Source organism: Drosophila rhopaloa, unplaced genomic scaffold (assembly GCF_018152115.1).
Source record: "Drosophila rhopaloa isolate 14029-0021.01 unplaced genomic scaffold, ASM1815211v1 contig_8, whole genome shotgun sequence".
In the NCBI taxonomy this organism is placed as follows: Eukaryota; Metazoa; Arthropoda; class Insecta; order Diptera; family Drosophilidae; genus Drosophila; species Drosophila rhopaloa.
Window position 1 is genome coordinate 59168 of NW_025335178.1, and position 23749 is coordinate 82916.

Below are 23749 nucleotides of genomic sequence, written 5' to 3' on the forward strand. Positions count from 1 at the left end.
CAAGTCGACCAGATAATCAGTGGCTCTGGTTGCGGCTAGAACATTATCATTGTCGTTTGCCCTCTGCAGTCGTTAATCAAGGCCAGATTCGGAGAACTTGGACCAACTGTGCCCTCAAAACTGCGGTCGACCCTTTTCGATTAGGATCTGGGCATCCTTTGTGTCTCTGTGGGTGGTCCACATGTGTGTCAGAAGGCATTATGCTAATCAGCATCATCCACCGGCCAATTGAATCATTCGGGATCACAGACACACGTTAACCACTGTGTCAACGTTGCGTATACGCAACTTCTACAGGTCATTTATTATTTACTCTGGCCGGCAAGGAGCTCATGAATAATCCAGGAAATTGACTTACAGATTGCGGTCGGTGATTATTCGGAGCAACATTAATTTAACGCGTGTTTAATCGCATTTACGTCGGATCAATGTGTAAATCTGTTTGGTATGCGATTAATACACAGATAAAAAATCATAGCAAAGTTTAGTTTCATATGTTTTTTTTATTAAAAAATATTTAATTTTATGCAATATTATAAATTAGGTTTTACAATTAAAAGTACTATTTTTTAACTACTGAAAAAGTAATTTTTAAAATATGTATAATTAATTTATGAAGCCCTTGTTCCTCACCGAGAATGAAAAAATATGATAATGCTGTCCACACACAGCTAAGTAATGTCCAAGTTAAATACATGGAAAAACACAATTCGTGCGGCTTAATGTATACTGCTGCTTCTCGTGTAAGAGGAATAACTTCATAAATTCTTACATCCCGCGCGAAGGCATTTCCTTAATATCTAAAGGCGCTTAGGCGAGCCCCAAAACCCAGATTGTGGTTACGCTCCAGCAACTGTGCATATTTACCGCGACCAGACAACCATGCCAAATTGGACTGAAAACTCTTCAGCGAGACGTCTTCGCCACCCAACCAACTCAATTTCTTAAAGTCGAACACAACGAGCGGCTCCAATTGAACGCGTGGCCCAAGGCGAGCTGAAACCAAACCAGAAGGCAGGATAATGAAAACAAATCCACAAATCTGCGGACAAGGGCCGACATTAATATGCGGTTTCGTCTCCCACTCGCCAAAGGAAAACTCAGGCCTCATGTCCTGCAAAACAAACACATTTATTCCCGTACTTTACGATCTCAAAAATGGCTTTGATTTCTCATTTTCCTCGCTCGCTCTGAGGTCAGAGAAAACAATTGAGGCGGGCGCCTTCAGCAATAAATATTAAAAGTAAGTGCTAGTGCTTTTAGGCCATTTGCAATTTCAATTAGAGCCGCGCAACTCGCCATTCAACTGGATTGACTGCCGGTTATGGCCACGCTCTATAACCAGCTGCCTGCGACATTACTCATCCGACAAGTAAGACATAACTTACGGAGACGCCACGGTGGCAGAGTCAAGGTGAAGTGCATGAATTTATGAATGAAATTAGGAGCAAATGTTTGCCAACAGACGAACACGGAGAGCGAAAAGGCCAAGAACTGCTGTCGGTTAACATTTGGCTAACAGAAGCCGTCGACGATTGCCTCGATTGCCGCAAGGCAACTCAGTCTGTCCCCGACTTTGCTCCACTTCGGACGTGTGCGGATCGAAAAATAACGTGACCAAAACATATTCTAGCCGAAAGTCCGTTAAAGTGATGGTTAAATAAAAAATATTCTGAAAAAGTGTTGAAAACAAATTTAAATATTTCTTTTAAAAATGTATAAAGTGATACAATATGTTTGACTATTTTAAGTAGAGATAGCCTGCATTCCCAAGCGAATTGCAACTGATTAAACATGTCTCTTTGATTGCCCAACAAAGTGCGAAACTAATTTTCCGTTCAGTAGATCCGGTTAAAAAAAATCAAACGATTTTCTTGTTATTCAGTTGACACAATTTCCAACTACAAAACGAAAAGGTTAAACAATTCGACGCGGAAGTCCTTAAACATCCAATAGAAAAAAATAAGAAAGTGACATTCTTCTTTTGCGACTCATACACGAATGAGGATACGACTACCAAGAAGGACACAATACGCGCAGCAAAAGTAAATAGGTTTTGTTATTTAATCTAGCCTTTGAAAGAATCAACATGTCAATAGCAATTTACTCAGGACTCTTTTCGGTTCTTAGAATATAAAGAGCTGCGTTTTTCTAAATTGCGTACCTTTTGAAACCGCAAAGTTTAATTAAAAAATGTTAGGGCTGTCCGTTGACATCTGGCCACCTGGGCAATGCTACTAGATTGCGGTTTAAACTTGCTCAGCATCTGAAATTGAATTTGAAATACTAATGTGGGGCGTGTGGCATTGCTTTGGCTGATTGGATTGTATAATTGCGATGAAAGTCGCACATTTGTACACAGACTTGGCTCAGACTCCGAGTTCTTGGTTTGTGCCCAATCATATCTAAATCAACTTTCACACCTGACCTGGCAATTCAATTATTTTTCCAATTAGTTTGCGTCAATGAGAAGTCATCCTGAAAGGCTGACCCCTCAAGACTAGCGTGTCCTATACGTCCGTAGCATACTTTCCGGGGCTCTTTAGGTTTCTCATGCGGGAAGAACGCTTAACGAACAGGAAACATAATTAATAAGACGTACCAACCCGAAATTCTGGCTGTAAGCCATGGCACTGACACTGACTTGGTGTTCCTTACATATCCTACGACATCTAACCCCAGAATTTGATGTTTGGCAGCATGAGAAACCCATCCAGAACGTGTTGGCGACATAATAAGTGAAATATTACGCCCATGTTATTTTTAAGGGAATCTCTAATGTATCGCATGTGCTGGGATCCCTAATGTGACCTAAATGACAGTCGGGTGTAGCAAAGTTTCCCTTTTTCTACGCCGAAAAACTTTCCCACACATGCAATCAAGCTTCGTTTCACTCATCACGGTTAAGAACGAGCAAATAGAAAAACTTTTTCATCCGCAACTATATTTGTATTGATTGCCAGCAATCTGTTTGCTACAGCTTAAGATGTTTACTATTAATAGAGCCAAGTGGCATACAGAGAAAAATGTTATCAACATTAATTCCATTCTTAACAGTTGGTCAGAAATATGAACTAACATGTTTTTCCTATGGCTTAACTAAGCTTTCTTTTAATCATTTTTAAAAACGCAGAACAGAATTTTCAAGAAAAATAAATTTATTAATAATAATGATATTTAGTTTAAAGCACAAAGGCATGTCGTTCTTCTTTCGTGATTGTTCCTCTGCATAACGCCAATGCCAGATGCTTATTTTTAATTGGCAGTAGTCGAGTGTTTTTATTTCGGGATTGATACGCAGTTTCCTTATCGAGTGTTTTGGCCACCTGACGCCGTCTCGTGTCTCAAAATGTTATGCTTTCCTGGCTGGGGTTTCAATTTAAATTCATACTTGTGTCTAATGACTTTTAATGTTGTTTGCTTCACAGGCGAGTGCGCAATTTTTGGGCCTGTCGTCGACTGCTTATCGGCCATGTGCCACCGCAGCCGCAAAGGATACGCCAGACAGTATTAACAACGCATTGATAGGAGTAGGCGGACGATTCGGTTTTGTTTTTCCTACTGGGAGTGGGCCTGGGCTTCGGATCGAGTCCGCAATTAATCGACGACAGCTAGCATGTTGCAGGGCGTTGCCATCGCCATCGCCAACGACAGCATCGATGATGGCCTCAATCAATCATTCATGGCTCATGTGTCGCCCAGTCCCAATCAGGATCCCGCCATCGCCACCGCCACATCCGCCATGCCCAATCCCAGCGAGAGCCCCGAGCTGTTGCTGCTGCTTCTAACACAATTCGCCCATATGATGAACATAACGACCGAGAATCTCTCAAACCTGCTGGGCTCCACGAACGGCACAAATGCGAGCACAATGGCAGCGGATTCGTCGGCCGTCGAGTCCCTGACCCTGCGAACCGCCTTCACCGTTTGCTATGCCCTCATTTTTGTGGCCGGCTTGCTGGGTAATCTTATCACCTGCATTGTGATTTCCCGGAATAACTTTATGCACACGGCCACCAATTTCTATCTGTTCAACTTGGCGGTTTCCGACCTGATACTGCTGGTCTCAGGTGAGCTTGGACTTTGGGGGCCAACCCGGCGTATGCGTAATGTGACAAGTATCCTGCAGGCATTCCCCAGGAGCTGTACAACCTATGGTACCCGGATATGTACCCCTTCACGGACGCCATGTGCATCATGGGCAGTGTGCTCTCGGAAATGGCCGCAAATGCAACGGTCCTTACCATCACGGCCTTCACTGTAGAGCGATACATTGCCATCTGCCATCCCTTTTCGGTGAGTTTTGAGTAATAAACGCATTTCTGTGTATAGTAATTTTGAATCATTTTACACATAAATTTAACTTTTACATTATATGTTCATTTGTTTTTCATTCATCATAGATATATCTAGCTTTAACAGTTCAAAATATCGTCTAATTAATCAGTGTTATTTCGTTCGCATTCATTAACAAAGTGGATTACCCAAAAATAGGGCAGGCGATAAATAGATAAATACAACTTGATACGCGTCAGTCACAAACGCCATGAAATGGGATCTCACATATATAACATAAATTATAAGCACAATAATTATTCATAATTAAACAGGTTGGGGAACTATAAAACATATCAGGCTTGACAACAAAATACACATAATTTTCAGATAACCCAGCAAACCCATTACCTTTTATTTATTGACACTAATTAATAGTCAGCTTTTTGAATGAACTTAGATATAAACCATGCAAAACTTTATTTTGACCGACTTAATTGACAGAAAGTTTACTCTCGACAATTTCACTCTTAGAGTCACAAAGCTAAGGCTGACCAATGCTTATTCTAGAACCACAAATTTACACAATTTGATTTGATTGCCAAAAATACAAATGCTTTCCTAAACGAAAAAGTTTTGGTTCCATTCTTGATTTTCGCTTAATGGCTTCCAGCGAACCCCATATTAAGTTTCTTTTGCTACTGACACTCTTTAAAAGCAACAAATAATTTGAATGAAAAACTCTTTCCACTGTTAAACACAATTTAGGTTTCCAACTTACTTTATACACAGACATAAACGGATGGGATGAAGTCATTCCAAACTTGATTATAAAGTTAAGAAAAAAAGGACTTTCTATGAAAATAGGTTTCATATTTCTTTCATAAACACAAAGTCAGGGACAAAAGACATAACTAAGTTTAAGTTTTCTGATTATTTTAATATGAACCTGAGAAATAATCATTGCAAGCTTTTTAAAATATTTTGAAGAGGTAACTTCCTTGCTCATATGTTTGTTAATTACACACTGCCCTAACTTACTATTAATTTAGTGAAGGAACACGACACAAGTTAATTTGTAAGCTTTTTTTGTAAAAGGGTATTAATATTTGATTTTGAGTTTGTGTGTTTTCCTGCTTACACCCACATTTAAAGTACATATTTATGTTCAATTTAATATGCAAAGCTTTAAAACCTACTCAGGCTGCCACAAAGGTAGCAGAATACTTCTTTAACATTGAAATTAATACATTAAATAAAGAAAAAAACAGTCTAGGCGAAAAAAATAACGTTTAAATTGAAAATGGTCAGAGAACTGCCTTAACATTTTTCATCTCATATCTGCCCACATTAAGCGGCAACATTTCCATCAACTTCCCTTTAATACTTAACATATAATGTAGCCTAATCTTTCCGTCATTTGTAGGCAGCACACCATGTCAAAATTGTCGCGCGCCATTAAATTTATATTTGCCATTTGGCTGGCGGCCTTCCTTTTGGCCCTTCCCCAAGCCATGCAATTTTCGGTGGTCTTCCAGAACGACGGATACTCCTGCACGGTGGGTGGATCAAATGGTGAAATACCAACTGACTCACCACTGAGTGTCCATTTTTAATCTATCCCTCAGATGGAGAACGACTTCTATGCCCACGTGTTCGCCGTCTCGGGATTCATTTTCTTCGGCGGACCCATGACGGCGATTTGTGTGCTCTACGTTCTGATCGGGGTGAAACTCAAGAGGAGCCGCCTGCTGCAATCGCTACCGCGGAGGACCTATGATGCCAATCGGGGCCTCAACGCCCAGGGACGAGTCATCAGAATGTTGGGTAGGTGAGTTGAGTTGGCGGCTTGATTGATTAAAGACAGCAAACGCCCCCCACCGCCAACGAAGCCTGTCAAAACTTTTTCGCCGAAAGTCTTAAATTGAAAATTACTGTCAACATATTTGCGTTGGCGACATCAAACAGGGGATTCGTCATTGCCCCGCCCTCTTTATTTACCGCCTCCTTTAATTTGCACTTGCGTCATATGGGTTGAATGTGCTTCTGTTTCTTTTTTTGTCTGCGGTGACGTTAATGTTTTGAGAGCATTGGTGTTTGCGAACAGCTCTTCAACGGCAAAGGTGAAACCAGGTGGCACCTCAAAAGTGAAAGAATCAGGACACTTAAATAAAGTCAAGATTGCTTGGTGTATCTGGCAAAACCAAAACAGTGGAAGAAAAATAGTCTGGAAAACCTTTATTAAATCACACTTTTCCATTAATTTACTCTTTGAATTTTTTGAAAGTGTTAATTTTTGAATGAATATTGCTGTTAATCTTTATTATACAACAGCACAACTTAAAAAGAGTATTTAAAATATAAAATTATTATATTTAAATTATTCATATTCAAATTATTGCTTCTTTCCATATTCGAATTGGTTTAAGTGTATTGAACCCTGAAGTTTCAGAATTCAAGGTTTAATTTTCCATAACTAGAAAACGACCCCCAATTTGATGTGGCTTTTAACTGGAAATCCACAGCCCATTGATTCTGCAGTTTACCACTGCCCTTGGTTTACTAAATGGATATTCATGGGCAAAAAGGGTAGATATAGCCTAAAGTCTTAATAGGAAATTATTTGGTTTTCAGAAAGGAAAAAAACAGTAGGAAGCATTCTCCTGCGCGCCACTTCATTCGGTTTTATTAAAACATAATTTATTGCTAAGCAACAGGTATTACCAATATGTTTCTATTAGTGTCTGGCTTTCCAACTAACGAGCTCTTACAAAATGATTGCCAAAACTATGGGATTACAGGGGATTTAAGAGATAAAAAACATATGTAGCGTGGGGCAGACCCACTTGTTTTTGCGTAGCTAACTTGTTCAGAGTACTTAATGCGCCCTTTATCCTTGCCCGTATTTGCAGTAGCTGTAGCCGTCGCCTTCTTCCTCTGCTGGGCTCCCTTCCACGCCCAGCGCCTGATGGCCGTTTACGGCCTGAACCTGATTAATATTGGCATCAGTCGGGACGCTTTCAACGATTACTTCCGGATACTTGATTACACTTCCGGGGTGCTCTACTTCCTCTCCACCTGCATCAACCCGCTGCTGTACAACATCATGAGCCACAAGTTCCGCGAGGCCTTCAAGGTAAGCCCAGGATAAGCCATCTACAGTCAAACCCTTTCTAAATTATTTATGTAATAATACAAAGGGATATGGCCTTCCATTCTTTTAAAGTTTGATTTGCTTAAATATAACTGAGTTTTATTTAAACTAACAGGGTAACAATTATAAAACAAAATTTGAACAACTATGTCTTAATTTAATTTCCTCAGATTAAATATTTAAAAAAATATTAATATGTAATAGAAAATTTAATTTAATAATAAATTGAATTAATCAATTTTCTTTTAAATATTTAATTTAATATAATAATAATTTTTATATTAATTATTAATTATTTCTTAAATTTATTTTTATATATACCTTAATTTACCAAATCATTTTAATTGGGCGAGCCACAGAAATCTTTTTGTTGAAATCGGGTTGAATTTTGTATGTATGTTATGTATATCATGTATGTACAATCAAACCAATACGAATAGCAGTTTATTACACTAAACATTTAAAACACATTACAATTAATTTATTTGTAATAAACATAGCTGAGTTGTTCCTTATTCTTTACATAGATCACTCTTACAAGGCAATTTGGACTGGCCAGGAACCACCACCACCAGCAGAGCCAGCACCACCAGCACAACTACAGTGCTCTGCTGCGGCAGAATGGATCGATGCGGCTGCAACCGGCCAGTTGCAGTGTGAACAACAACGCCCTGGAGCCCTACGGATCCTACCGGGTGGTGCAGTTCCGCTGCCGGGATGCCAGCCACCAGTTGTCGCTGCAGGACAGCATTCGCACCACCACGACGACCACCACGATTAACAGCAGCAGCATGGGAGCGGGAAATGGAGTTGGAGGTGGCCGACGCCTTCGGAAGCAGGAGTTCTATGGCCCGGTTCCGGGCACCGCAGTGCCCCATCGAATGCTGCAGGCCCAGGTGTCCCAGCTCTCCTCCCTGGGCGATGCCAACTCGCTTCTGGAGGCGGAGGTGGTGGACAAACACTACTCCGCGGGCAGGGCCAAACGGGCACTTTTGGCCACCAAAAGTGGGGCCCTACTGGTGACCCCACCCCAAGGCGCTGACCCATCGGAACTCACCCAACCAGCCACTCGTCTCAAGCTGTCGAGGGTGATTAGTCGCAGGGATGAGGTGACCAGTGGCACCACTCCGCCCTTTTGTGGAAGCCATAGTTTGCCGGATCCGGAGACTTGTCAATCGGCCTCTGTCGCGGGTCGAAGCTTCCGGAAATTTCCCTGGCGAAAGCGGAGGCAAAAAACGGAGGATTCCACAAGCGAGGCCCTGGCCTACGGTTCACCCAAGTCCCAGTGATTCCAGCTGGCTGATAACTAGAGTTATGCTTAGTTAGGCATTGTTTAGTTAGCACAATAAACCTTTCAATCTGTAAATAAGCCAGAAAAAGTCCAATGCTTTGCATGCAAATTTCGGTGGGCCATAAAAAAATAGAACGAATGGGCACGGTCCAGACGATTTATGCGAGGCATAAAGTCAGGCTAATGAGGCTACAAAGTGCCCTGACGAAATGCCACGCCCCCATCCTTGAGATGCCAACCGAATAGCACTCATAAATTAGGTGTTAAGCTGTCGAGCCCCCAGCAAATAATGTGAATAAATAAAAAATGTTGATAACAATACATCAAAATCCTTTTAACTGAGTTCTCTTCTAGCACAATGCATGCCAGGAACTCAATCACCCTCATGTGCATTCCAAGTTGCAAAATTGAAAAAACAGGTTGCGACTTAAGAAACAGCGTGACTAAGAAATCTGTTCATCGTTTTTGCGACATTTTTCCTACAGATTGGCAGGCATTCTTTTGCATTTCCACTGAAAAAAACAATCATGATGAAAGAAAATGGAAACACGGCGGTGAAAAAAACAATCAGGCTAAAAGAAAATAGAAACAAGAAAGGAAAGCTAACTTCGGGCGGAGCCGAAGTTGATATACCCTTGCAGAATTCTCTGTAAATTATATTCTCCAAATTATTCAAATTATTCTTAATACTCAAATCCCAACTCCTAACTTTACAACATCAGTATGGCATTCCGATCAACAGTTATATGGCGCTGATGTGGCCTCCGTTCCGACTTTATACTGCGTGCAAGGAAGAAGGTGTGAAGTTTCTTGATATCTTTATGAGCACAGACGGCGACGGCGCGGACGGGCAATGTTGATCATATATACTTTATGGAGAGCCCTCGCAAAATTATAAATACCCTCAGCAGAAACATAAATAAAATATTAGCAAAATATATTTATACCCTTGGGAGGTTATATTATAAATTTAAAGTTATTTCTCACCAGGAGAGTCCTTTTACCCTTTCCTCTCTCCCTCTCTCTCCTTTCTCGCAACTAGTCCTTCTTAAGCTATCTGCTGAACTTTTCCAAGTTGTCTTTCTTGTGTTATGTCGGAACCCGGACTATATATAGCTATTTTTCATTTGTCCTATTGGCCTCTTTATTTTTGTTTTTTTGTATAATACCGGATATTGTTTTTAAATTTCTTTCTTTTTTTAACTTCAAAAGCTTTTTTTGTTTTTAAATGTGCAAAAGTTTGCTAAATAGATAAAAACGTATCCAGGATTTTAATACTTATTTAATCTAAATCCACCTTACATGGTAAATTTCTTTCATTTCCCATTGAACATTAGAACAGATAAACTGTTTCGCTGAGTGTAAATCAACTATCCTTGCTGCACTTCAGCCTGCCAACAAAGTTTGCACCTGGCCAAGTGCCGGAGGTCCATTAGTCAAGGGGGCTTTGTAGGCAAGGAAGTCCGTATTGAAACGAATGTGCAAGATGAGGCAAGAATGGGCTTATCCTGCGGCGAATTGGCACGTGGGGTGAATGCAGAGAGTGGGATTAGTTTCACAAAATAAATCAACTCAAAAATGGCACACAAATTTAAGACCTGTGTCTGCCGCCTTTTCTGGTATTATGGCCAAACAGAATTATTAATGGCTCTTTGAAAGCAGGCAAATAAATTCAAGTGGAAACCAAGTGGAGAGTCAAGTCCTGAAAAATTCAAAGCCATTTTGTCGCCCCTTCACCTGACTTATGAGTTGGCTGAATGATTGAAGTTGTAATGTGGTTTCAGCTCATATATCAAATGGAAATTTACTTATTGAATACCGCTTAGCCAAGGCCCATGTAATTCCATACCGCCTGTTGGCAGGAAACCATAACAAAAGACTTGCCTTTGGACCTACATGGACCGTCCTTCTCATTCATCATCAGCGAAGGAGATTCTTTTGTGAGGAGCTCTTAGTGAGGGATGCTGGCTGGGCGGGCCCTCCATCAATAAATCGTGTGGCTTGCCGCCTAGTCAATCATAATCTGACACAATAAAGATATTAATCAGAGCCATAAATTTACTTACGGTCTAGACAACCAGTTTAACGGCCAAACAGCTAGCACAAAGCTCCCTGACGAAGATGAAGAGCGCTCCAGATTTGTTCCCTTACCGGGATCCAACTTTAATAAGTCCTGCGGAGGAGCTCGCATACTGTCCCGGTCATTACGCACAGACTTTTCAGATTACTCTTCCAGTTTATGAGCGACAAACTTTCACTTTTCAAAGCGCCGAATTTATTTGTTGTTCTGTCTTCTGTCCTTCCATAGGCAAGTCTACAAATAACTTGGTCTTTTGGACTTTTGGACCCTGAGTGGCCATATCCACATCCAAGTCCATGGCCATGTGCAGATTTTAAAGCCCACACATGCATGCTGCCCGGTCATTCTCTGCTGGTCCTTGTCTGCACCTAACGAGCCGGCAAACATTCGAACAAAAGCCGAGTCGCTTTGAACCCATCACCGAGTTCACCCTAGAAACACTGAGAAAAATTAGTTCACATTTCCAGGACATGCTCAAAAAATATATAAATAAATTTTTTTTAATTTTAGCCAGCAAATGCCTAGATAAATGAATCCGGAATTGATTCAGAAATCGCGTATTCGACCTGTATGTATAACCTTTAATATTTAAATTAGCCCCCATTTATTTAGAGATTTCCCCTTCCATTCTTTTGCTTAAATTCCTGGTTCTAAAGTTACATATGTCAGAAATCGCGAATTCAGCTTGACGTCATTGGCAGTATAAATTACATATAATAATTTTATGAAATTCATTCAAGGTTTTAATGACATTTTTTCAGTGGTTTAGAGTAATCCCATTTCTTCCTATTGTACAAGCAGCTGGCTTTAAAGTTACATATAGCAACAAATTAGGATGAGCAAATCGCTTCAGTTGTCGTTCAATTAAAAATTTACACAAAAATGCGGTCGAGCGGCTGAACAAGTGATGTACAAAAAGCTAGAGTATCCTTGCTGGGGCTTCAATTAAAGTTGTGTAAACACGGTCCAAAGGACACTCTTCATGGCCGACTTATGTGTTTATTTATTGTGCCCTAGCCCCACAATCCATGTTTCGATGAACCCAATTGATTCTTTCGTCGGCACTGCCATGGGGTCAACTCCTGCTCTTTTTCAGTGGATGACAAATAAATATTATTTTCTGTGTGCTATGTGGTGCGGCTCAGTCGGATTGTCGTGGTGCATAACCGATTTACACTTTAAATGTTGGGTCATGGGAGAAATTTTAATTAAATTCCAGTCGTGAGCCCACAAGTGTGGTGGAATACCGGTTATCCACGATGTGCAGAATGCTTATATACAGCCAATCTGCTGCCGTAATATTCTCAGCATCTGTCACTTGCCGCAGAACAATGAAGCAAATTAAAATAACAAGTGGGGAAAAACGAGGCCAGTTTAAAATCCGAGCAGAAGCCAACAGCTGGCACTGGCAGTTTTTGACAACGAATTAGAAGCCCCGTCCTCCGGTCACAGTTCAACAAACTAAAAGTGTTTGCTTTATGGCCTCGATGTACTCGATGTAGTTGAAGCCCCGGCTTCCCACGCCTTTCTCCCCCTTTTTTTTCCCCAGACAAACAAAACAAAATTCGCAATCCCCGAAAGCAGACAACGCAAGATTAGCTGCGCCACAAGTCGAGAGCCAAAAATAACTCGAAATATTTCGCTCAATTGCAGTGGCCAAAACAATAAACCGTGCAGCCTTGACCATGGACATGGACCGTTAAGCGTGAACCCATCCAAGTCCCAGTCTCCGGATCTGATGTGGATTCGGCGCCCTTCCTTAGAGGCTGACACTGGGGAAAAATCGAGAGTTTGTAACTTAGCTTTTACAAGCTGACTTGTAAGACGGTTAAATTTTATATTGAAGAAAAGATTTGTGACCTGTGCAAAATCATCTGCAGATATACATTTATATATTACCATCTTAAGCAACAATTACTTTGTATATCAAGAGGAAATTAGAAAATAAATTGGTTTTTAGAATACAAATTTATGTGCCATAAAAATTACCATCCATTTTTTTGACAAGCTTAAAGAATTGTAATTATTCTGATATAAGAGTTAGTAAGGATAAATTATTTAATTATTCAATTTTTACTTCATTCGATTTAAATCGACTTTAAATATGAACATTTTTTTTTAACTGTGTTTATATTTTTGTTTGCGTTTGCTGGAGGGTTTCTGTCCGAAAACCAGGGGTAATATTCCTTAAATCGGCACTAAGAGCTTCATAATTTGCTTGGAACTTTCCAAGAACCAAAATCAGACTATAATCGCCCCACTGGTGGATGTGTGTCTCCGAGCATCTTGTTTGCATTCTGAAACGTGTCTGGGATAATTTGTTTGGGATTTAACGCCAACAGTCCTCCCGAGTTCCTGAGTTCCTGAGTTGCTTCCTCGGCAGCTGCTTTTGCTGTTGTTGACGTCAGTGAAGCTGAAACTTTCATGGAATCGAGTTGGTCAATTGAAAGTAAGCCAATTTACATTAATTAATGCCACTCGTGCAGGGGAACATCAGTGCCATCGACAACTTTTCAATAGTTTCAACTGCTCACTTCGGTCCGTAATAAAGTTTCTTAATTAGCATAACCGGACAATAAATCCTGCGACGGCGAATAGAAAAACATTTTCCATTTGACAAGACAAACTGCTTTGTTTAAGCTTGGACGCCTTCTCATTTATTTTTTATTGTCATTAACGAATACATTTTTAATGCAATTTATTGTATTTAAATTGGTTCACAATGCGTTTTCGTTTACCATTTGATCTAAAAAACGCTAATTAAACATGAAATATTCGTCGGAAAATTCGAATTAAAATAATTGATTTATTTATTATTTCAATTTACTCACCGGACCAACAGTCAGTTGTCAGTTAGTTACCGAAACTGTTGTGCTTTTTATTCGTGTAGAAAAATCAAATATTAAATTAGGAATAATAAATTATTTAAATTTCCCTTAGGTCACAAATAATGAAAAAGAAATAGTGTGGGAAATAATATTATTGATTTTTTATGAAAATAACATTTTCTACCAGATCATCAATTCATATTAAACAACTATTATTATTATATTTGTAACATTAAAGAAAACAAGTTAAAATTACAAGAACTACACAAAGCTCATGGATTTTCAGAAATTACAGCCACTTTCTAATTAGTATTCTAACTAATCTGTCCTGGTTCGCCATGAATTTCAATTTAAAGCCCGTAAATGGTTTCCAATTGTTGATGTTGCTTCCACAAAATGCTCTAACAAGATTCTCAGAAGGAAGGTGACCACGTCAGTAAGGAGCAGCTTTTCCGCTTAATCACCGCACAATAGTCGAACCAGTAAACAAGCAATAAGCGGCGTTAAAAGCATGTCAATTCGGAGGAAAACCAGGACCATGACATATAACTTCAATGCCAGGGTACTTTAAATGCTTACAGCATAACATGTTTGTTCAAAATTTTGCTACATGCCTTCATACAAGTTTTCTGTCAAAACATCAGATAACTTTGAACATTTTGCCTTAAATATTCGTGCAGGATATGAAAGAAAAAATGACAAACTTTTTATCAGATAAGAACACGACTTTAGAAAAAGTTTTAAAAAAATTCCGTTCAAAATACTAATAACATTCCAGAAACTGTTCAATTTTTGTTTAAATATGATTTATAAAATTCTAACGTTACATAAAATAAAAAATGGATGACGAACGTTATTTTCTTTTAACAATAATCTTGTAATTCAAGAGCTGAATGTTTTTACAAGTGCGACCTTTACTTTTTGATTCCTTTCGATTCTAACGATTTCGAGTCACGTTCAATCGAAACCGAGAATGAATAAATTTCATTCCTTTTCCATAAAGAAGCATTATCTTATAATGTTTCCATTTCAGCCCCAACTCGGCTGGCGAATACTTAAAATTCCGCCATCTGCTGGTGAAATGAATTCAATTAGGGTGTTATCTGGCGAATGCGAATTAAATCGTGGACGCCACGTGAGGGAGACATTCCAACTATTTCGGAAGTGGCCGAAATGGTCAGAAAGAAAGTGGGGGACAGTGGCCGCAGTTCGTGGGACATGTGGCCAACATCCGTTTAACAACAAATCACACAAAGAAATCGAGCTAGCGATTTGCAGCTGTCGGCATGCCGTCCATGTAGGGGGCGGCACATGGCAGGGGGCGTGGTCCTGGGAGGGGGTTTCTGAAGGAACGTCTGGCACGTAGCTCACGGTCTGCTGAAGCAACACGCGCACACATGGCAATCCTATGGCAATCGTTACAGGGACTCCTGCTTTTGGAGCCCCCATTGCTTGACGTTGATGCGATGTCTGCGGCTTTAATCGACATTAAATTGCTGATTCCTGGCAAGTCGGCTCTCCATGTGGTCTGCCCCACATTTGCATTGAGTCTCCGGTCTCGTCCTAATTGAAATGGTTTACTGGCACATTGATGCCAATGAATTGAGTTCGGTTAACCCTCTAAGTCTTTGGTCCAGCCGTCGGCAATTAAATTTGAAATGCTGATAGAAGCTGTTTGAGCCGATAGCATAGGCTCGACTTTAATTGGTTTTTAAATTCTCTAAAAAAATTTTTTTATTTAATTTAAATTACCACCTGTGATTCCTTAAAATTTAAGAATTAAATAAAATTGTATCTGAAGGACCTTTAAGGCCCTGTTACGATAGTCTGCCATGAATGGCATACGTGTCGTATGAATAATTTATATAGAAGTCTTATATTATGAATAACTTAACCACTAAAATGCATACTAAGATGCAAGTTGTTTATCCCATTTAATTTAAATTGGGTTTCCAAGGATTAAGTTGGAGTTTTCGCAGTTCGATTCAGCTCGGTGTGGGTTCAGATTAGAGAAGAATCCAAATGACTGCGATGAAAGATCTGGAGACGAAGGAGCAAAACTTATTCGTTATGCTGATGAGAAAATCAGCAGTGAAGTAGAATGCACCAAAAGCCGAGTAAACAAAGAAGCCAAACATGCCGTTCAAATGAGCTGCAAAATCTTGTCAAATTTGTCGCGAACTTTTCGGACACAAATCTGGCTGTTGGCTGACTGGCAAGACAAAAAGCCATAATATTTGAAGTGATTTCCACTGCTGACACAGCAGCAGCCAAATATGCAAACTAGCTGAGCTGAGTCAAGAAGCTAAGGTTCCCATACATCAACTGACCTTTCGCCAGGACAGAGTCCTGTCTTTGACTTGTGGCCTCACTTTGCACTTGGGTTTGGGTTCAAGTCCTCGTCTGCGTTCCAGGACAAGCCACAAATCAAGTGCAAGCAGCGCAAAAACGACACCAGACGAACGAACATCGGTCAAGGCCCATAAATAGCACGCCCACATTTAAAACACTCAATGCATAAATCAATGCTAAATAAACAACGGGGCGGGGTGAATGTCAGGGCTGTTAGGTGTTCTACAAATAAAGTAGTCAGAATAAAAACTATTCATTTCCTTAAGGTTTTCTTGTATTTTTAGTCCTCTAAAGAGAAAGGCACATTTCGTATTCGAAACTTACAAGCATTATGTTTTTCACCCAACAAAACTGTTTTTAATCAATAATTTTCTTTGTCTAGTAGAAATCAAAATAATGCAAATATATTTATTAAAGCAACCATTCAAAATACTTAAGCATTCAATAATCACATCTTGCAATTCACATCAACCACTTTGTATGTCTAGACAAATAAATATTATATTGTATATTTTTACCAAAATTACAAAACTCAAATAATTTTTTACAAATTTGGAATATATTAATAAAAATAATCAAAATAATCTGTAAGTATAAAATTATAAGAAGACATTACAAAAGGCTATTAAAACTGAAATTAGCGGAAAACCATCTAAAAAGGCAACTCTAAGAAAAGAGAAATAAAAAATTGAGTACGCCCCGAAGCACTCTACACTTTTTGTTTCGCTTATCATTATGTAATATTTACTGAAGACAGCCAGGGAAATAAATAAACGCCTCCAGGCGAAACAAAAAAATTACAATTTTCAGCAGGCTCAGAAATAAAATGAAAACAGCAATAAGTCAACAGTAAATCAATTGAAACAACATTTTAACGCAATTCCTTCATGATTTATGGGCCACCGAAATGATTCTCTTTCATTCAGGACCAGCCGGTACATTTCATTTAAATGAAAACGCATTTCCAGCATATAATTGCCAATTGATAGTGTTTTTCGAGCCATCGAACATCCACTTGGCAAACGTCAACAGACAAATCGATTCAACCATCGCCTCCTCCGTTTATTTCCGCTCAGACGATTGAATCGTTATTAAAACTTATTTGCCAACCTGCGGAACATCTTGCGACAATGGATATTTTCATCGATTAGTGAAGTCTAATTCATTACATTCCTTGTCGGAAAAAGTAAGAGTAATACGGAAGAAAAGTATATAAAAATAGTTCTTTAAAAAATTTATAAGTCTATAAAGAAATTTACAAAGTTGGTAATTCACATAATTTTCTTCATTAAGATTGTGATCTTAGGTGTATTAAAGGCCTGTCCCAGAATATAACTGGGACACCAGAATTTATTTATAATTTGTTAATTGTTTTAATTTATCAATTAAAATATAAATTACATTTTTTACCACTAAGTAAGTACCACTAATATCTAATTTGTATTGTAAGATTGAATTAAATATACTTAGCTTTGATATTCTTTATAGCTTGCTGTTAATTGTACTACTGGCAAATAACAAAATGTCGATAAACACTCATACTTTAGTCCATATAATCACTGTACTATTGAGCAACCAAGTGTGCAATCAAACAAACACGAGCTCAGATGGTATCACATAAGTATTAAAAAAGTTTTATATTTAATTAAGACCCGAGTCTCCCGCCAAAGCCAAGTTAAGTAAGTGTATCCCCTTTAAGCCAAGTGCGTTTTAGTGCCGCGATGTACATTTAGTGAGCGTTTGCTGCAGGTGGCAAGAAAGGAAGCCACTAACTTAATTGCAAGTTTCGCAGCTCCCTCAGGAACAAGGTGAGCACTGCCACAACTTTGGTTGCTGCAGCTTTGGGGTACAACTTTGCGCAATTTAGTGGCAGTGGTTGTGGCATGTGGCTTTTCAGCGTAAACTCCATTTAATCGGCGGACAGAGACACAAGTGCGTAAAACTAACCATGCAATAAAAAGCTGCTAACATATTTTCAAATAAAGCAAATTAAAAAGACTCTTTTGATTTTCTCCTCGAATAAATACCTTTTTAAAATGCCTAATATAAAAGGATTATCAGTTAGTTTTCTTCACTTTAATTCTTTAAAGAACATTTAACAAAATTAAGAGTATTGCTTTAGTAAGTAATTTAATAATTCCGAAATTTGTATTCTTGCTTGCATAAAAATATATTTTTTATTTTGTCAGAATTAAAGTTAACCAATTATTAAGAAAAAAAACTTGAAATGCTTTGAGATGTGAAAACCGTATTAGTTTCACTTATATTTTATTAAGTAGATGCTGAGGCGACCTTACTTTTGACTGCCCGTTCACCTCAACTAAGCGCTATTGCCATATTTTGGCTGGGAAACGCTTAAAGGAGAGAAATTTACCACCCGGCCACGAGACACAATGCTATGGCAAACAATGCATCATTTGCGCCCTGCACAATGCATAAATTAAGCAGCTAAGTAAGCGTAAAGAGACAGCTCGCCGCCCCATCCTCCGCCCTCTTCATGTCCTTGCTCCTGCGAATGAAAGCCACAACCTCATCCTCAGACGAAACAATGCGAACGCGAAACTCGCTCTGATGAATGTCGCCAGTTGGCGCCTTTCATCGCTGCGAATGCATCTGGCATGCTGAGCACCTAGGACTCCACAGAAACATACGTCTGAAATATGTAAACATACAGAACAATATTTCTGGGGTCAAGAAATATAAATACAAAATGTATTATGAATTTAAAATGTATATTTTCTTAAAGCCAATTTGTAAAGCAACTAAATAGCATAATATTTTTACTATTTAAGAATTTAGTTTCTAATTATTTCTAAATTTATTTTTGAATAAAAATTAAAATTTCCAATTAAAATTCAAATTAGATTTTCTCTGTGTAGTCGTGAGAATCAGGTGTATCCTTTGTTGTGCATATTCGTGAATTTATTGCTCCCTTGCCTTAATGAGCGGCAAACTACATATACAAACACATTAGCAGTCATGGATATCTTGTTTTTTTGCAACACCCTAAAAATTTAATTTAATACAGAAAATATAAAATTGGTTGCGGTTTGTAAGGCTCTTCAATTTTTTAGTATTTCTTAAAAGAGTTTTGTGAATAAGCTAAACACTTTAAGGACTCTTCGTTAAAAAAGTATATAACTAAACTGTTAAATATTTTGTAGCCATAAAATTGTTCAATTTGTAATTACAATTTTCACGGTCATGAGCTTTCTCTGAAGTTATAAGTATAACTTCTTTGACCTGTTAACAAACACCCACAGCATAATAACTTGGCCCATTGTGGTAGGTCATAATTCTTTAAAATGCTAGCCCTTGAAAAGTTAACACCCGAAATCTATGCCAACGCCATTTGTCTTATCGCTATCTAAGCAACTCCTATGGCTGCGACTTTGGCAGCCACTCAATTTGCATAATTTTGTGTTAATTGAAAAAGTTTTCTTGGTGGCCAACGAATTTATTGCCGAGCAGCCGGGGGCGGACAACTGCTTAAAGTTAGACCTGGGAGTGATGTGATTAATAATGTAATTGAAACGCTAGGAGCGTATTTTGGACAGGATCTAGTAGAGGGTCGGCGGGCTATTTAGGATGAAAACATGGCCAGAACGACAGCTCAAGAAACGTGCGAGCACTCGAACAACACGCGCCGAGCATTCCTGTCATTTGAGTTATTCCTTTGACTTTGCTTGAATGTTCACAGCAATGAGAAGTTATATAAATAATTATAATTAAAATAAAAATATTGCAAATCATTTAAAATAATTGTAAACGAAACTCTCGGTATATTCTAAAAATATAATAACTAATGTTGATTATTAAGCTTCATTATATTAATTCCTACTGATTCTACCTTTTTTTTCTGTGTGTTGTTATAGGCGTAGGTGGGTGGGCACGTGTAGGGTGGCGGAACGGGGATTTCGGGGGTTTGGGCCATGTCATACTGTGGTTTTATATTTCATGACACAAAAAGCAAAAACAACGGCAAACAAGGAGGCAGCAAATTGCTTACACTTTCACTTTTCGAGCCGCACATTTTAGTTAATTTGATGATTTCATTAAACAAATTGCCCAGCGACAAGTTCTTTTTCTTCTTCTTAATTTTAACTCGAATTGCTATGTGTGTTTGTTGGTGTGTGGGTGTGCGGGCTATAACCATTCCGGGTAGTGTTGCCTAAGTTTAGGCGCCGCAATTTAAAAAAACTGCACCAAAAACTGTTGATCTCAATCGTTTTTATAAAAATAAAAAGGAAGAAATGGTAAGAAAAAAGTTGAAAGAAATAAATTGGTAGTTTTAAAGCTAGTCAATTTTATGTTATACAATTTTAAATTTTAGTAACAAAAATCTTACACAAAATCTTATACAAAATAAATTGAAATCAAAAACAAATCAGTTCACAACTATTTTTTTTTTTATCTATTATAATTGTTTGCAATTCGGCCAACATTGTTAGAATGCAAATTATTTCTAAGACATTATAAGAATTGGATAGCTATTTAAAAGGGTAGATTTTGTTTTGGATAAAATAATCAACAAAATGGCTAAAAAGACAGCACTGGTTCTCATCTGAAAATAAAGGAATAATTAAAAGTGGCCTAGGCAACGGTCGGACCAACATAATGGGAAGCACTATCCGGAGAGAGGAAGCACTGATTGCAGCCCGCTTCGAATGACCTTCATTTCCATCAATTCGAAGCCTTTTCACGCATACAAAAAAGGAGTCTCGTCCTTGAATTTCACTAATTCAGCCAGCCACTGTGTCTCTTGGCATTTTGGCTCCACAAGTAATCTGCTTTAATGCTTTCCATTATCGTTCGCTGCGGTTTTCCTTTTTTCCCTGTCTGTGAGTGTTTGCGTTTGTTTCTCTGTGTTGTGGTGCGTTGGTGTGTGTCTGTGTGTGTTTGTCTGTGTACGGGGGAGGGGGGGTGTTTAGAAAGTCGGCTGTGTGTTTATTTTGCTGTTCCGTTTCCGTTTTGCCGACACATGAAAATTACAACACGCGACTTGCCATTTCAGACCGTACATTTTTGGGCCACCTGTGTGAGTGTCTCTGTCTTGTTTGCGTTTGTGTGGGTTCCGTTGTCTATGTGTGCTCGCTTGGGGGCGTATCATTTTGCGGTATCCTCTGTTTGTGTTTTCCTTACACTAAAATAAAATCGTTATCAAAACACACTTGCAATCAATTACCATTAAAAACATAAGAAAGGAAAATATCAAATTTGATTAGTTTTTCATGACTTTTACTCAACGGTTTTTAAATTAAATATTTAATTTGTCTCGATATTTATTGGAACATATAATTAATTAATATAACTTAATTTTGTGCAATGAAATATTGGATTCTAAGGAGTTAAAGCGTATACTTTAATAAACAGGCAAATTTATTTCAACTTATTGGCCAATTTAAATTGAAAACAAACAATTAATGTTAACAAATTTAAAAGCAAAGCGATATTGGAAATAGGTAAAATAATACTCAATCTTATTAATTTAGTTGGGGATAAAACACCCGAAATTGTAATAAATAAATAATAAAATGTTTTTCGGTGTACAGGTTTTAGCTTTGTCTGCCTCTTTATCTTTGCTGTCGACGCCCTTTATGTGCAAGTGTACTTGGTGCAAAATTTACTGCAGCACCAAAGTTTTCAGCAAAATTACGAGCATAGAGTAGCAGTCAGCAGAAGGTGGCCACCACAATAACGTGCCGTAATTAAAGGTATCCGGCTGCACATAATTTCAGCAGCATTCCGCTCAGCTAAATCTTATCAAAAGGAGAGCTCGGCACTTCGTGGGTATTATATAAGTGGCTGTTTTATGAAGTCTTCGCAGAACTGCTTAGGAATTCCGTACAGGAAAGGTCAGCGGACACGGGCCTCCGATAAAACCGGCATTTGTCAGTCCCTCACAGATCACATCTACCAACTACGTGACACTGAGGCCGGCGTGCTGCTGGAATTTCTGGTTCTCAGAATGTCAAATAGCCTGAAACAAAAGTGTATGCAAATTTAAGTCAATATTCCTTTGTTGGGTTTCAAAAATCATTTAGTGCTCTCACTTTGGCCACATGTTGCTGTCGAAAAAACATAATTCCAATAGCCAAAAGGGAATTGTAACTATGGTTGTAAATAGTTGTATCTAGGCAGTTAAGCCTCTGAGCCCTATGGTGTGCAAAACACAAATAACTATGAAATTGTAGTAATTGCAAGGAAAAAATATGTCTTACTTAGTGAAAAATGCTGTATTCATACAATAACAATATTAAGATGCTTCCGTCATTTAAAATAAACGAACATCCTTATAAAAAGCATAAAAAAACAGTTTTTAAATTAGCACTAAGATTTAGAGTGCCCGTAACAAAACAAAAGATCCTGTTTCATGACTTAAACATTAACTTCCGTTGAATGAAATTTCTTTATGATAAAAATGTACCAAATTGAGTTTTAACCTGCCTATCTAATATTCATCTTTAATTATCTGCTATATTTTACCTAGTATAACAAACTTATTTGGCACATTCTGAGTACCTTAATATTCAACAGACATCAAAGTTGTGCAGACAACGACCACTTGCTCCTTGACCTGCCTCTTGTGCTGGCCAGAAGATCTCTGGTCCAGGGTGATGTCCAATGTCGAAGGGATCTTTATGACAGCCGGGCAAGCCATAAAAAGTGTTTCAACAAATAAAGCAAACGGCTGGGACGGAGAATGGGATTTTTATACAATTTGCTGGTAACGAGCCATCAATATTGTATCTTCCTATGTTATCCTCGGGCGCTTTTATGGCACGGAAACGTCCATGTCTGACTGTGCATATCGAAATTGGTAATTGTTTGGCCCGGTCGATTGTCACGCCATTTGGTTGGAGTTTTCAATTTCAGCCTTGCAGCGCTGTGTGCGTAGGTGCGAGCACTTAACCTGGCTTAAAGCCACGAAAGACACACGTCCCCACGCAAAAACCAGCCAACCGCATAATCATGGCACAGCCCAAATTAGATGGCGCTGTTCAAAAACCCAAATAAAAAGAAGGGAAAAGTGTCTGGCAACAATATTTGAGTGCGAAAAAGCCCGAGTGCCAAATGTTGCGTATACGCAACGTAATCAATTTGAATGTTTTTCGGTTTAGCAGCCACTTTTGCGGCGATGGCGGTGAAATGTGATTACTGCACCTATAAATTTGCGGCCTAATGAAAGCGTCCAGGTATTGCGGTTTCATTCTGTCGAGTTATTCTATCTAAATCCTCTCGAAATCGCTAAATTTTTGCACACCACTGCACTGGCATTGGCCCATTCAGCGGCAGCGTTTGAATGGAAATTATTAAATTCGTTAGCGCTCATTTCGCTAAAATGTATCTTTAATTGCTCTGCCGGAAGCGGAACCATGGCGAAACGAAAGGAAGCGAAATGGAAATGAAACGGGCGAAGCCATGAAAACTTTCAACCGGAGGAAGGACGCTCACAAAAGACACTAAGCAGTTGACAATTTCTTTTTGCTTGCACATGACTGAAATGTTCGTATTGAATTAGTAAAATTGCATGCATTTTCTCTGTGTTTTTTCCCGTCTGCTGCGCTCTATCGAACGAGAGAAAATTAAGCTAAAATGTGGTAGGTCGTCTGGGCCAAAATTTAATTCTAAAAAGTTTTAGAATTTAGCAAGTTTCAATTTGTGCCAATCGAATAATATCTTAAAGCTTGAATATTAGTCTTAGTCATCCCTTAATATATAATATTATTTTAATCAAGGTCTATTTCACATTGTTAGTTTTCTATCAT

General features: G+C 38.6%; 1 protein-coding gene across 1 annotated transcript; it reads left to right on the plus strand.

Moving 5' to 3' along the window:
- The first annotated feature begins 1943 nt into the window (after positions 1 to 1943).
- On the plus strand, positions 1944 to 8718 carry LOC108053735 (neurotensin receptor type 1). The gene is made up of 7 exons (XM_044461798.1): positions 1944 to 2045; positions 3429 to 4070; positions 4130 to 4296; positions 5679 to 5834; positions 5904 to 6102; positions 7188 to 7411; positions 7957 to 8718. The coding sequence occupies exons 2-7, from the start codon at positions 3617 to 3619 to the stop codon at positions 8716 to 8718; spliced, it is 1962 nt and encodes a 653-aa protein (XP_044317733.1). The 5' UTR covers positions 1944 to 2045; positions 3429 to 3616.
- Positions 8719 to 23749: the final 15031 nt, after the last annotated feature.